The 13902-nt window shown below is 35.4% G+C and overlaps 2 protein-coding genes across 5 annotated transcripts in view; both read right to left on the bottom strand.

Annotated features, from left to right (window-relative positions):
• Positions 1-4430, bottom strand: part of LOC124612279 (B9 domain-containing protein 2) — a 58174-nt gene extending 53744 nt beyond the window's left edge. Inside the window, exon 1 of one of the 3 annotated variants that reach the window (XM_047140387.1) lies at positions 3999-4430. Coding sequence is in view for 1 of the 3 variants with exons in the window: in XM_047140385.1 (XP_046996341.1) it covers positions 3575-3577 (3 nt within the window). In the remaining 2 variants the exon portion in view is untranslated. Of the gene's footprint in view, positions 1-3574; positions 3665-3998 lie in introns of those variants that run through there. The other 2 variants (XM_047140386.1, XM_047140385.1) reach the window with 2 other exon arrangements.
• A 6009-nt stretch (positions 4431-10439) lies between these two features.
• LOC124612277 (glycerol kinase-like) overlaps positions 10440-13902 on the bottom strand; it is a 174733-nt gene continuing 171270 nt past the window's right edge. For both annotated transcript variants that reach the window (XM_047140381.1, XM_047140382.1), the window contains one exon: positions 10440-12370. In XM_047140381.1, the coding sequence (XP_046996337.1) occupies positions 12276-12370 (95 nt within the window). In that variant the 3' untranslated portion in view covers positions 10440-12275. The remainder of the gene's footprint in view (positions 12371-13902) is intronic.

Here is a 13902-nt window from a genome sequence, read left to right as displayed (position 1 = left end):
TCATACAACATAAAATAAAAAGAATACTACTGTAAATGAAAAATAGTATTATTTAACAAGGGAACTTAACCAAGAATAAAATAACATGGCATTCCTGAACCTTTCTACCGTTTGCCTCTAGTGCAAATCAACTTGAATAGTGAATGTACGAAATTAACAGAATGAGTTTGACAGTAAGCATGAAATTCAATTATATGGTAACTTAATTAATGTATACACAAATATATCAAAAACGAGATGGTACAAACAAACAGTGAAGTCATAGAACTGGATGAAGGTAAAGGTATTGTTAAGATGTTTCATTTCTAATTAAGCAGCTCAAAATTAAAATCAAAGCAATGGAAAAAAATTCCCTCTGAATTCCACGTATGGGGAGCAAGATGGCATCATAAGAAGTTCTTGATAATGAACAATGAGTGTGTGGCGAAAAGGGTGGGGGGAGGGGGGACAGAGCTTCTCAAATTAACAAACTTTTTTCTTCCTCTTGGCTGAGGTGGTTTGAATCCAGTTTTTAAACATCAATAATTTATATGGAATAATATTCTTATAATTAACACACTTTGACGTATTAATAATTTTACAATTTGTGGTTTACAAAACTCAATAAAATTAAATTCCAATGCTAGATTCAAAACACAGAATTCTGTGAAATTTCTCTGATTTTTCCAAGTTCAAATGTAATTCCCTAAGAATTTCAGGTTTTACAGAAGAATCACCACACTGATTTACAGGAAAGAATATAAGAAAGTTATAATAGCAATTAAGAAGCTTGTCAATGAGTCATGTATCAGAAAAAAGTAGTAACAAAATAAAATAAACTTAGGAGATAATAAACAGGAATACAGGTAAACAAAACAGAAGGAAAAAAAACTACAATTTGCTGACATAATTAAAACTGGAAATCTGTATATCATTACTTTGGAATCCAGTCACCACCACATGAAATTTTATTTTTAAATTTATTAATTACATTTTGTATCTCTAATGCCATTTCAGATTATATAAATGTGGTCTTAACCTTCATGGGAAGTTGCACTATTGGGCTGAAATCACATTTAGTGAATTAGGTTGTCTGCAGTGAGTCCTTCTCAACAGTTTTAACTTCACTTTTAATAATAAAGTTGTAGTTTTTTCTTCTTTTTTATTTATCTGTATTCCTATTTATTATCTCCCAGGGTTTACTTTTTTTTTACTACCTTTCCTGACACACACACACACACACACACACACACACACACACACACACACACACAACTGTCTAGCCAATTTACAAAACTGATATTATTAATTACTGATCTACATCAGTGATATCTGGCTTTTAGGACAGCCTAAGGTGTTTGATGTCACTGACTATAATTTATTGCTCAGGAAACTACACTGCTACAGGATTTGTTTGGTAGCATTTGACTGGTTCAAATCATATTTTTCTAATAGGTATCAGAAGGTAGAATACTACATATTGGTAGAGTTCATGTATTAGCAAACCAAGAGAGTCCACTGCTGCTCTTCATATTATATTGTGAAGAAAAAACAGTTTGGATAAATTTCAGCCATATAACAAACAAACTAGGAAGCAATCTACCTGTAAAACAGGGGCACTTTGAGATAGAGCAAACATTCCCTACTAAATATTTAGACGTATAGCTGTATGAACATTTAAGGTGCAGTAAACATACATTATTTTTAAACAACAGATTAAGTCAGTCTTGTTATATTTCTTTGAGTGCTTAAAAATTCCTGTACTATTAACACGGTATTATGTTCCTATGGTGCACTCATACATAACATGTTAAGATAAGGCATGTTTTGGGGCAATACTAGTCTAGCTAAAAACTTATGTTTATTTCAAAAGAGAACAATATTAAAAATCAAAGCAATGGCGCACACAAAGAACCATGTAAGAACTTTTTCAAGGAATTAAACATTATGACCCAACGATTTTGTCTACATTTATGATAGTATATGTTTCCTGAAAGCACACTAGGAACTTTAGTCTTAAGCAGTCAAGTCCATAGCTATGTAGCAAGAAATAGCAACAATTTTCATGGTGAAATGCACACAAAAGTCATGCATTAAAAAAGTGCTCTTCAGTAGCCAAAAATTCTGTTTAATGAATTACTGAATGAAAAAATATATCAGAACTCTACATATTTAAAAGTAACTCAAAAAATGCTAATATGCTAGTGTTTTTATAGTGTCAAAGAATACCTGCACCATCAGCATTCATGGTAGAGCAGCTTATTTCCTTCATTATAGTAACTGAAGTGCTCATTTGAAAAAATAAATTGTATTCACATGGACATAATGAAAATCCTTTTAGTATTCCAATTTAGTGTAGGTGTACTCTAACTGTTGTTAGGAGTGTGTGGTTTCATGTTGTTCATTAGAAAATTTTATCTGTCAACATGTAGGCCTAATTGTAAAACTGGTTCATGTATAACAAATTCTTTACCATTGTACATAATGATATAGAAAAATGCTAAATAAAGTGGATAAATAAGAAAATTCAATTCCAGTTGTCAGCTTTGAACACTGACGTAGGAAACATGCGACAAATATTGCAAACAAATAATATTTTATGTATTAATTTATTTTCGAGTTCCATGGATCTTTGACGTAAATGTATCGCTAGGATGTAGAATGTGTCAGGTTATTACAGTAATAGACACATGTAGATGATCATAAGGCAACCAATTTAACATATATAATCAGATACATGAAAAAGGACATCCACATGTCAAATAATTACACAAAAAATTCGGATAACAACATAGATAACAGTACAGTAATGACATAGATGATTGCATAAATAATAGTGCACTAATGACATAGATGATTACGTGAACAAATTTAAAGTAATTCATCTAAAAAATATTCTACCAACAAGTTATACGCTAATCTACATCATCGGTTCTATTAGAAATGCATGAAATTAAATATAATATATGACAACTATAGCATTGTATCAGTAATTTTTTTTAACAAACGTCAATGCTTATTTGAAGCAAATCTGAGTTTGTACAAATAAGCTTCCAATTGCTAGGTATTATAACTATGTATTCCCCTCTTCACGGTTCCATGAACAACTGGTAATGAATGTGTATCGCCAGTTTTGAGTTGCGTGAAATATGGACTTCCAACATGACAATCTTTCTGATGGGTAGGGTTTGAATGGAAAATAGACTCAGGAAGTTCTTTGATAGATTTCACGAGATACGAAATGAAATGATCTTATGGTATTATTGGTCGAGAAAACACATCTGCGGTAGTTCGACCGCCTAGGGCGATTCTCTTTATTTGACGCCACTTTCGCGAAATGCGCATCGATGATAACACGGAATTCTGTCCCTGAGCGAAGAAAATCCCGACCAAGCCGGGAGTTGGGCGCGGGTTTTAGGATCTAGCACCAGCAAAACAACCAATAGGCCACGTGTTGCGAATACGAGATGCGAAAAGAATTAAGCATCACCCCAATGGCAGGTTGGTATTATTGAACGTATCTGAGTTTGCTGCACTAGTTACGATGGACAATTATTTTTAATACTGTAATATGATATAATTTGTATTGTCTTACCATACGAATACCTTGGATTTTCGACCGTTATTATTTAAACTTCATTTTATTGCGCGATTTCTCCTATGTCAAAAGAATATCAGGATGCTTTAAATCGCACTTGGAAAGGAATCCTCACACATTATATTTCTGTTACAGTTTGTAGCAGCAGACAAAAAACATAACATTGGTGTCAAGACAACAACACGAGTAAATAGGTGCAGCCCGTTGTAAAGTTAAGCCACTATTGGTCTAGCAAATTTGACTATTTGCAAAATGCACTAGATAATAACAACAACCCACAATGGCAAAACTGTATTATACTAAATGATGCCGATACTTTATTTTGTGATGCTAAGTTTGATGTAGTGTATCGTGTTTAAACAAATAATATTATTATCAATAATTATGATGAAGATTCATTTTTAGTCTTCAGATTACGGACCTCACCTCATTTTCTGATGTCTGCTTATCCTATTATTATCGGTAGATAATGGTTAAGATGTATTCCACAACTCCACAGCTTTGTTTATACGCCAGAGTAGTTGCTATGGCAACTGACCAACTGCTGGCTTTCACAAAACGCAATCTGAGCTGGCTTGATCAGGTGATTCAGAGTGCGGAAGACAAACTTTCATGAAGTAGTGCTTGGATGACACAGAATACCAATTGTATGTATACAGTGTAAAACTTGGCGCATACAGCTACATGACACGTTATAACTGATTAGCAGGCCTGTTTCTCATGACGGAGAAAATACAAAGGATTTTCTTCTGCATATTCATTTTTAGGATTCAAATTAAGCACTTCACTCTTTTTTTCATATCTTTTACTGCTTCTGTTACTGATAGCAACTGTTACTTAGTACACCACAACGGCAAAAAATTGTTTACATTTCTGAGTTGGTTGCTATGGTAACCGTCCCTTACTGCTGAAGCTGAAGTTCATAAAGGCTTCCACACAGGAGCAGCACACACGGCCGACGAATTCGCAGCGATCTGTCGCATGCAATCGGTCGCTTGTCCCGATCCAAAACGATCCCGCCGGCCGCCACACAAGAGCGATTTGCCGAGCTCACCCGGTCATACTAACGCTGCAATTCTAAAATGGAAACTGAACTGCTGTGTTTAGCGGCTACCGTAGTTGTGTTGCGTGATATACTAATTCTCGGAAGAGAAAAACCAGGACCAAAAACTGACCTTTAAAGAGAGAAAAGTTATTCATACAAATTTACTTAAGGAATTAAGATTTCAGCCAAAAGACTGGCATAATTACATGCGTATGACGGAAAGCACTTATCTGGGAGTTACTAAAAATTGTAACCCCAGAAATGTAAAGAAGAGACACAAATATGAGGCAATCATTATCAGCTCATGAGCGCCTCACAGCAACGTTAAGATTCCTTGCAACCAGAAGATCTTATGAATATCTTAAATTCTCAGCAATGATATCGCCCCAGTCTTTGGGGAAGATAATTCCAGAAACGTGCAGCCTTTCACAAAACTCGAGGAAATTATAAGGCAATATGCATAAGGAAATTTCCGTTAACTCACTTTTTATTTTTAAAATGCACAATGCAAAAAATTAAACATTACACTGTAGGGTCAAAATTGTACACAAAATTGTTTACCTCTGAATATGGAGAAATTTCTTCACCTGTACTGTTATTTATCACTGTAGTATTTTGTCTCACAAGTTTGGCATGGAAATCAAGTTTCCTATTTGCCCTGCAAATAAAACATTGTTTATAATTTTTTCAGCTACAGCCTTTGCATACTTGACATTACCCTTAGTTTATATGCAACTTTCTTCTCCGTGTAAACGGTTGTTGGTAAATTATTGCATCAAGAAAGAAGGTTTCACAAAGTGGTGGCCATAATAAGGCCCCATGGCCTCATCCAAGGAGAAGTTTGACACTAGAGGCTCAGTGATGTCTTGAAATTTCTTATTTAGATGTGAAATTAATGGCCGAACCTTATAAACTTTATCTTCTTTTTCAATGCTGTCATTATCATTGACGTGGAAGAAACTGTGAATTTTGTCAAAAGTATTTCTGGAGACAGAATTCGAAACAAGGACATTGTTTGTGTCAGGTCTGGTCTTCCAGTACATATGTCTATACATGACCTTAAAATATCCAGATAACAGCAAAATAGTGATGTATTTGTAGATGTCATCATGACTTATTTGTACGTTGTGTCCCTTTTGAGCAGCATATTTTACTGTCTCTCTCATCAGAATTTCACCCGAATCAGAATCAAAAACTTTACTAAAAAGATCTATTGGAGTCAAGTTTGATGTGCAGAGGTGTTCTGTAGTGTCAGGTGTAGGATCACAAGATACCTCAAATTTTTGTGAAGAGTCTAGTCTTTCTTTTACCCAGTGCCTTGCTTTCCTAACTCGGGACCGCGATCGTGATTTGGAACAGCAAGGATTTTCCTCCTGAGTGGAAAAGGATGTAACATTTTCAACAAAGTCATCAGTATTTACTGATCTCCATCTTTTGTCCCTTTTCCAGCTTTGCTAAATAGTTCCGTCAGTTATTGCTGACAATCAGAATCTGGAGGAACAGTCAGAAGAAAGGTTTCCACTTTGCGGCAATGAAGAATGTGTCTTCTCTAAACTAGGAGCAGTGGCAGGTTGTTGTTCTGCATCACTACCTGCATCACCTTTATCAGTGTCCTCACCATTATTTGGTGGAACAAGTACAAATTCAGGCTCCTGACATGTATCATATGTGTCTAGAACCATTTCTAAGTTCCTCTCCTTCTCCAAATTATATCTAAAATAAATAGGACCAACTGTGAGAAAATGACCCCTTACTACCCACCGTATGATATTTCATATGTAAAGATATAAGCCAGTACCACAACAAAGCAGATAAAGTACTATTTTCCAATTTGTGCTTATATATTTCTTATCAGTATTCAAATTACTAATGTGTAATAATATGAGCAACGTTATGAACCTGCACATCATAATTTTATAATTACTTACCACCTGTCCATGACAAGAAGCAGCAGAGTCAGTAGCATTAGAATAAATGCTTTCCACCATGAAATAAACAATCCTGATGTCCACTCCTACTGTTTTCAACAATGGACATAATAGAAATACTTCAGTTGTTGACAAAGAGCTTCTGAAAACAAATATACCTGAGAAGAGCAAGTGTATGATAAATCATACGATGGGATATAATGGGTTAAGCTGTTCTCTGTGCTAAACTGTACCAGTCAACTTCCCCCTTCGTTTCTTTGTCCCTGTCCATGTTTAAACTCAGAAGAGTGTTCCTGGAGCCACTCTGTAATAATTCTGGATGTGTGAGGTGTCGCATTGTCCTGCTGGATTTAGCCATGTCCGTCAAAATGGACATGAATGGATGCAGGTGATCAGACAAGATGCTTATATACATGTCACCTGTCGGAGTCATATCTAGACATATCAGGGATCCCATATAACTCCAACTGCACACGACCCACACTCTTACAGAGCCTCCACCAGCTTGAACAGCCCCCATTGACATGCATGGTCCATGGATTCATGAGGTTGTCTCCATACCCGTACACATCCATCCGCTCAATACAATTTTAAATGAGACTCGTCCGACCAGGTAACATGTTTCCAGTCGTCAACAGTCCAATGTCGATGTTGACAGGCCCAGGTGTAAAGCTTTGTGTCGTGCAGTCATCAAGGGTATGCGAGTGGGCCTTTGGCTGCAAAAGCCCTTATTGATGATGTTTCGTTGAATGGTGCACTTACTGACACTTGTTGATGGCCCACCATTGAAATCTTTAGCAATTTGTTGAAGGGTAGCACTTCTTTTACATTGAGCAATTCTGTTCAGTCTGTTGGTCTCGTTCTTGTGGGATCTTTTTCCGTCCGCAGCGATGTCAGAGATTTGATGTTTTATCAGATTCCTGATATTCACAGTACACTTGTGAAATGGTCGTATGGGAAAGTCCCCACTTCATTGCTACCTCAAAAATGCTGTGTCCCATCGCTCGTGTGCCGACTAACACCACGTTCAAACTCACTTAAATCCCGATAACCTGCCATTGTAGCAGCAGTAACCGATCTAACAACTGCGCCAGACAATTTTTGTCTTATACAGATGTTGCCGACCACAGCGCCATATTCTGCCTGTTTACAAATCTCTGTATTTGAATATGCATCCCTATACCAGTTTCTTTGGTGCTTCAATGTATATCTAACTTCAACCTGTCCATTTACCTTTTCAAATTCTCAAACCTATGTACCAGGTTAAAGGATCTAATGTTCCATACTCTGACATGTATAATGTTAATTAATGTTAATTTGTTCTTGCTGCTGGTGATATCCTCGTGAGTAATTAATGCTTGCGAGATTTAAAATTGGGGGGGGGGGGGGGGGGGGTGTTTTACCTCTGGTATAGTTTATCAATGAGGACCTTATCATTATTAATCCACACAGTAGAGCTGAATGACATCAGGAGAAATAGCAGTTATAATCTTCCCTTGCACTGAGTGATTCATAGAACCATTATAGCAAGGCCATTTAGCTAAGTGTTATAAGGCCAGATAAGTCAATCATTCAAACTGTTCATGTCCAAAACTGCTGAAAAGGCTATTGCCCCTCTTCAGAAACCATAGATTGGCCCCTCCACAGATAACCCTTCACTGTGGTGTATTTATGGAGAGCTAGTATTATTAAGGCACACAGACAGCCCACACCATCTCAGGAAGGTCAGTGGTTCTTGTATTTACACTAAAATGCATCATATCCTAAATAAAGACAATACTGAAATCATCATATGCAATTACTTATCCACTATTTTTACTAAATATTACCAGCACTCCTGATTAAAACAAGTTAAAATATTTACTGGTGGAGGTCTATACACAGTCTGAACTGCTGTCATAAATGTAACCAGGTTTATTATTGAAGCAAAGCATTCAATTAGTAGCTCAGTGCAATACTCATTTATGCCTATGCCTAGGACTGTCTGAACTGCTGACATATATGTAACCAGGTTTATTATTGAAGCAATACATTCAATAAGAAGCTCAGTGCAATACTCATTTATGCCTATGGCTAGGACCTTATTTATTTTTTGTATATATGGCGACAGCCCCTTTCCTCAAAGTGCCTACAGTAGTATGAGACCATCTTGTATCCATCTAGGAGCATCTATTCAGTTTCTATGAGTTCCAAATACTGTCTTGTTGTACATAACACATCTCTAGAAATATATTTTTGATTTTTCAATTTCCTTTAGTAATAAGAGAAACTCACTGTCCATCCAATACAGTTTGTATCACACAGGAATAATCTCGGATATAGGATATCCTAATCACATGTTGTGGCACTTTTGTGACCTCGCAATATGGAGCCTTGTTTTTGCAACTGATATTAATGTTCACATGTTTGCAGTTATTAAGTGTCAAATAGTGTCTTCGTGGCAGGAAGTTTGCACTGAGAAAATTTACTGTACCAATCTAAATACATTGTAGACAGATTGAAAATTTCAGTACAAACTATGAAGGTGCAATGTACCCAATGAAAAAAACATGGTACTTCATAAATTAGCATCTAGAATTTAAAAACGTGAAAAGTCTGTTCTGTCAACAAATGCTTATATACTAATGCATATAGGCACCTGTTTGTGGTGAAAATTTTTGCCCAATTTCATCATTTTTTAAAAGTTATTTCAGTATATTTTTCGCTAGGTTTTTTTTCCATTTCATCAATAATTTCGCTAAATTTTATTTCCAATTTTCAGCAGTAAAAGGTAAAGGAAATACATTTATGGCACATTTGCAGTGAAAAATCTTCTAATTTACATAAATTGAAAAAGCACAAAAATTATAAGTCTTATTAAAACACAAATACCAAGTCATGAAAGTTTGAAAAACATTTATCCTGTCCTAGTCTATGTACACAACACACAAGTCAGTCTGAGAAAGACAAGGCTACCATGACTTCCATATTACTGGGAGTCAGAGCTGTTCTCCTGTCAGACATTATATTGCAATATCTAGAAAATGACTTCTCACTATCAACATTACTGACTGGGATCCACAAAGCCTTCACTGCAGCTTCCACAAAAAGTCCATACTCTGCTTTCAGGGAAAGAAGAATACCAATCACATCAACATCTTCAACTTCTCTACAAGAACTAGCTACTAAATCCCTAAACAATGTGTATGGTACAAGAAATTCTGACGTTGGACGTTCTTGTAGAACGGGAATTATCTTTTTCAGCTGAGATATTTCAGCACTGTCTAAATTGCCTTTTATTATGTTTCTCGGATCAAACAATTTACCTATAGAAGAAACGACAATTTTTCCCGTATCACACTCCATGAGGTGGTTCAGTTTTGTAAGACTTGCTCTACCTACAGACTGGAAGAGTGATGTTAACTGTACTTGCATATGCTCTGGTAGTTTAAGAAGTGTTTCTGAGGTTGTCTTGGGAAAAAAAAAAAAAAAAAAAAAAAAAAAATGCGTCCTCTAGTAACTTAATTATATAGTGACAGCCTCTTTCCTCAAAGTGCCTACAGTAATATGATACCATCTTGTATCCACCTAGGAGCATCTGTTCAGTTTCTATGAGTTCCAAATACTGTCTTGTTGTACGTAACACATCTCTAGAAATATATTTTTGATTTTTCAATTTCCTTTAGTGATAAGAGAAACTCACTGTCCATCCAATACAGTTTGCATCACACAAGAATAATCTCGGATATAGGATATCCTAATCACGTGTTGTGGCACTTTTGTGACCTCACAATATGGAGCCTTGTTTTTGCAAGTGATATTATTGTTCACATGTTTGCAGATATGAAGTGTCAAATAGTGGTTTTGTGGTAGGAAGTTTGCACTGAGAAAATTTATTGTGCCAATCTAAATACATTGTAGACAAATTGAAAATTTCAGTACAGACTATGAAGGTGCAATGTACCCAATGAAAAAACATGGTACTTCATAAATTAGCATCTAGAATTTAAAAACGTCAAAAGTCTGTTCTGCCAACAACTGCTTATATACTAATGCAGTGTATAAAATTGCTTTGTGACATGCTATTCAATGATCAAGTGAAGGTTAGTGAAAAGACAGCTCTAAAGCACTCTAAATTTAATATTATAAACTATCAATACTTAAAAAAAAGCAGATTTTAATAAATGATGTCACAATATGCTTCACATAAGGGAACATAAATGGTGAAAATTTTCTCTCTTGAATGTTGAAGTGCAGTGAAACTTACATGTAATACTTTTATCATATCAATTGTATCTAGTGTGAGAGAATAATCCATGGTTACAGTCAAAAGGATGAAACAATTTGCTCAGTATGTCACAAAATGCTTGCAAAATCTTTACTTTGGTTTATTGCATCCCACTTTGTTTATTTGTAAACAAACTGTTTGGTGAACCTAATAAAAGTAAAATGAAATTCTAAGATGTATTGCATTAAAACAGCAGGAACATCTCTTTAATAAATGAGGATTATGAGCACCTTTCAATTAAAAAGCACTGCATTCTCACTATTTCAATAATTCATTAGTTTTATAATAAACAAGTAAACTAAATTGTCATGTGCTTTTGTATCACCGTGAACAGATGTATACATGTGACAGATGAAGCAATCAGTGGCAAAAGTATAATGATAATCAGAGAGCTAATCTCAGTTTTAAAATGCCTCCACATAAGTTCCACAGTGAAAACAATGCTTTTTCTCTAATGTTCACATGAAAGAAGTTGTTTGATAGCTACACCAATGTATACATCATCTAATCAATTTTAGCCTTCTAGAAAAAAGAAAGTAGTAAAAGCATTTGCATTGACTTGTGCTTGTGTCAGCGAGTATGTTTTGCTCCCTCTGTCACTTGATTTAGAGTCAAATCTTGATATTTACTTTTCTAGTTAGGAGGGAATAAAATGAATATCGATAACACCGTTTTTTAATACTGATCAAGAATATTATTATTTTACTAATGGCATACATTCTCACCAAAACACACACACACACACACACACACACACACACACGTCTGCAGCATAGTCAGCCACAGAAACACACACAAAATCTTTGAAACAAGTACATATTTAAAAAAGGAAAATGGCTTTTCCTACAAACACTTGCAAGAGGAAAATATTCATAATTTGTACTATATGATAGATACCAAAAATCAATATGGCAATTCTCCTTCAATATGTCACACTTAATCACAACCAGCCGTATAAGTACATGAGTAATATTACTGAAAATAATAACTCCACTTATGTTTGAAGGAACAATAAGCATGTGCCCAACAACCAACAATTAAAAAGAACTACAATTACAGTCCACCACAAAGTACTCCACCACAATCACCATTAAAAACATTACAATACTCTTCAAATATATCAGTTTCATTTCTAATACAAGTGTGATTCACCTGATATTGTCGATATTTGGCAGACATCAATCTCATTAACCTGACAAATAAACAGCAATTACAAGTCTTTTAACATTTCTTCTTCAAATTATATATTACAAAAATATTATATTCTTCAGTAAGTACAACAGCCCTGTGCTATAACTTTTGGAGCACAAGAAGTCAACAAGTATGTGAGCCGGCCAGAACGAGAAGGCCACATTAATGAAACCACAAAATGTCATCCACGACATCCTTTCATTGTACAGATACTTGAATACTGTTCTGCATTATTTATAAATTTTGATCTAAAATTTTCAATTCTATTCATTTTTTTAATTGTCTGGCAATTAGCAAGAGACAAAATGCAGAAACAACAAACAGGCCAACTGGTATCGACGACCGAATGCAGTGTTCCTTATCTGAAACAAAAGATAAAGAAAAAAAAAAAAAGATTAAAAACTACAGTCCAAACAAATAATGAAATAATTTTAATTAATTTTTTCTTTAAAAAGTTTCTTATAGGCTTGTGAGAGAGAGGCAAAAGGAGCTCTGCCCTTGGACAGACAGTCGCAGGGAGAGGAGGGGAGTACAGTGGGGTAAGTAAATGACAAGCCCATTACGCAGTACCAGCAACATTACCTAAGAAAGAGCAGTCATGTTTTATTGAGGTATATGTTTATTTTTATTGTTCAAGGGCATGGTGAAAAGAAATGCTTCTGATTTTTTTATGTGATAACTCTTAAAGCTTTTTAAAGAAAACAAACATTATTAACATTCTACATCTTTGTTCTTCATGTAAACATATTTGCAGCCCTCTACCACCAAAGGACTCTGAATTGTAGTGGTGTGTAATGTAACTAAGTCGGTGCATGAGAAACAACATGCTGTAATCGAGTTTGAAATTTGAGTAGTTCGTCCACACATGGAGCACCCTCTTCTTCAGTATGAAAATGACCAACCAAACATAAGCACTGTGACATCTGAAAACAATCGGACACCTCGGGTTCACTGTCATCGATCATACACCATACAGTCCCAACTTGGCCCCATGAGATTTTCATCTGCTTGCAAAACTTAAAGAACACCTTTCAAGACTTCACTTTGATAGTAATGATGCGGTGCAAGCAGAGGAGAGGTTGTGGCACTGTCAACAAAGTTAAACATTCAATAGTGATAATATCACCAAACTAGTCTCTTGTTGAAATAAATGCTTGCATCGCCAGGGTGACTTCATTGAGAAATAAATATGTAGTCATGATAAATAAAGATGTAGAATGTTAACAATGTTTTCTTTAAAAAGCTTTAAGAGTTATTACATAAAAATTCAGAAGCATTTCTTTTCACCATGCCCTTGAACAATAAAAATAATTATAAATATGAATTTAAATTGTTTACCTTTCTTTTACATTTACATCGACACTCTGAAAACCACTGTGAGGTGCATGGCAAAGGATACGTCCCACTGTGCCAGTTATTAGGCTTTCTTCCTGTTCCATTCACATATGGAGAGCGGGAAGAATGACTGACTGCTTCTGTGCATGCAGTAATTATTCTAATCTTATTCTCATGATCCTTATGTGAACAATATGCAGGGGGATTGTAGTATATTCCTAGAACAATCATTTAAAGCCAGTTCTTGAAACTTCGTTAACAGACTTTCTCCAGATAGGTTCATTTCCTTCACTATCAATGTGACATTCTCCCATGGATTAAACAAACCTATGACCATTCACGATGCCCTGCTCTGTGTACGTTCAATATCCCCCGTTAGTCCTATCTGGTATGGGTCCTGCACAATTGACCAATATTATAGGATGTGTCACACAAGTGATTCTATGCAATATCCTATGCATACTGATTGCACTTCCCCAGTATTTATCAATAAAACGATGTCTACCAACTGCATTACCCAGAACTGAGCCTATGTGATCATTCCATTCATATCCCTATG

This window comes from Schistocerca americana, chromosome 4, assembly GCF_021461395.2.
Source record: "Schistocerca americana isolate TAMUIC-IGC-003095 chromosome 4, iqSchAmer2.1, whole genome shotgun sequence".
NCBI lineage: Eukaryota > Metazoa > Arthropoda > Insecta > Orthoptera > Acrididae > Schistocerca > Schistocerca americana.
This window is presented reverse-complemented; position numbering and strand designations above follow the sequence as displayed.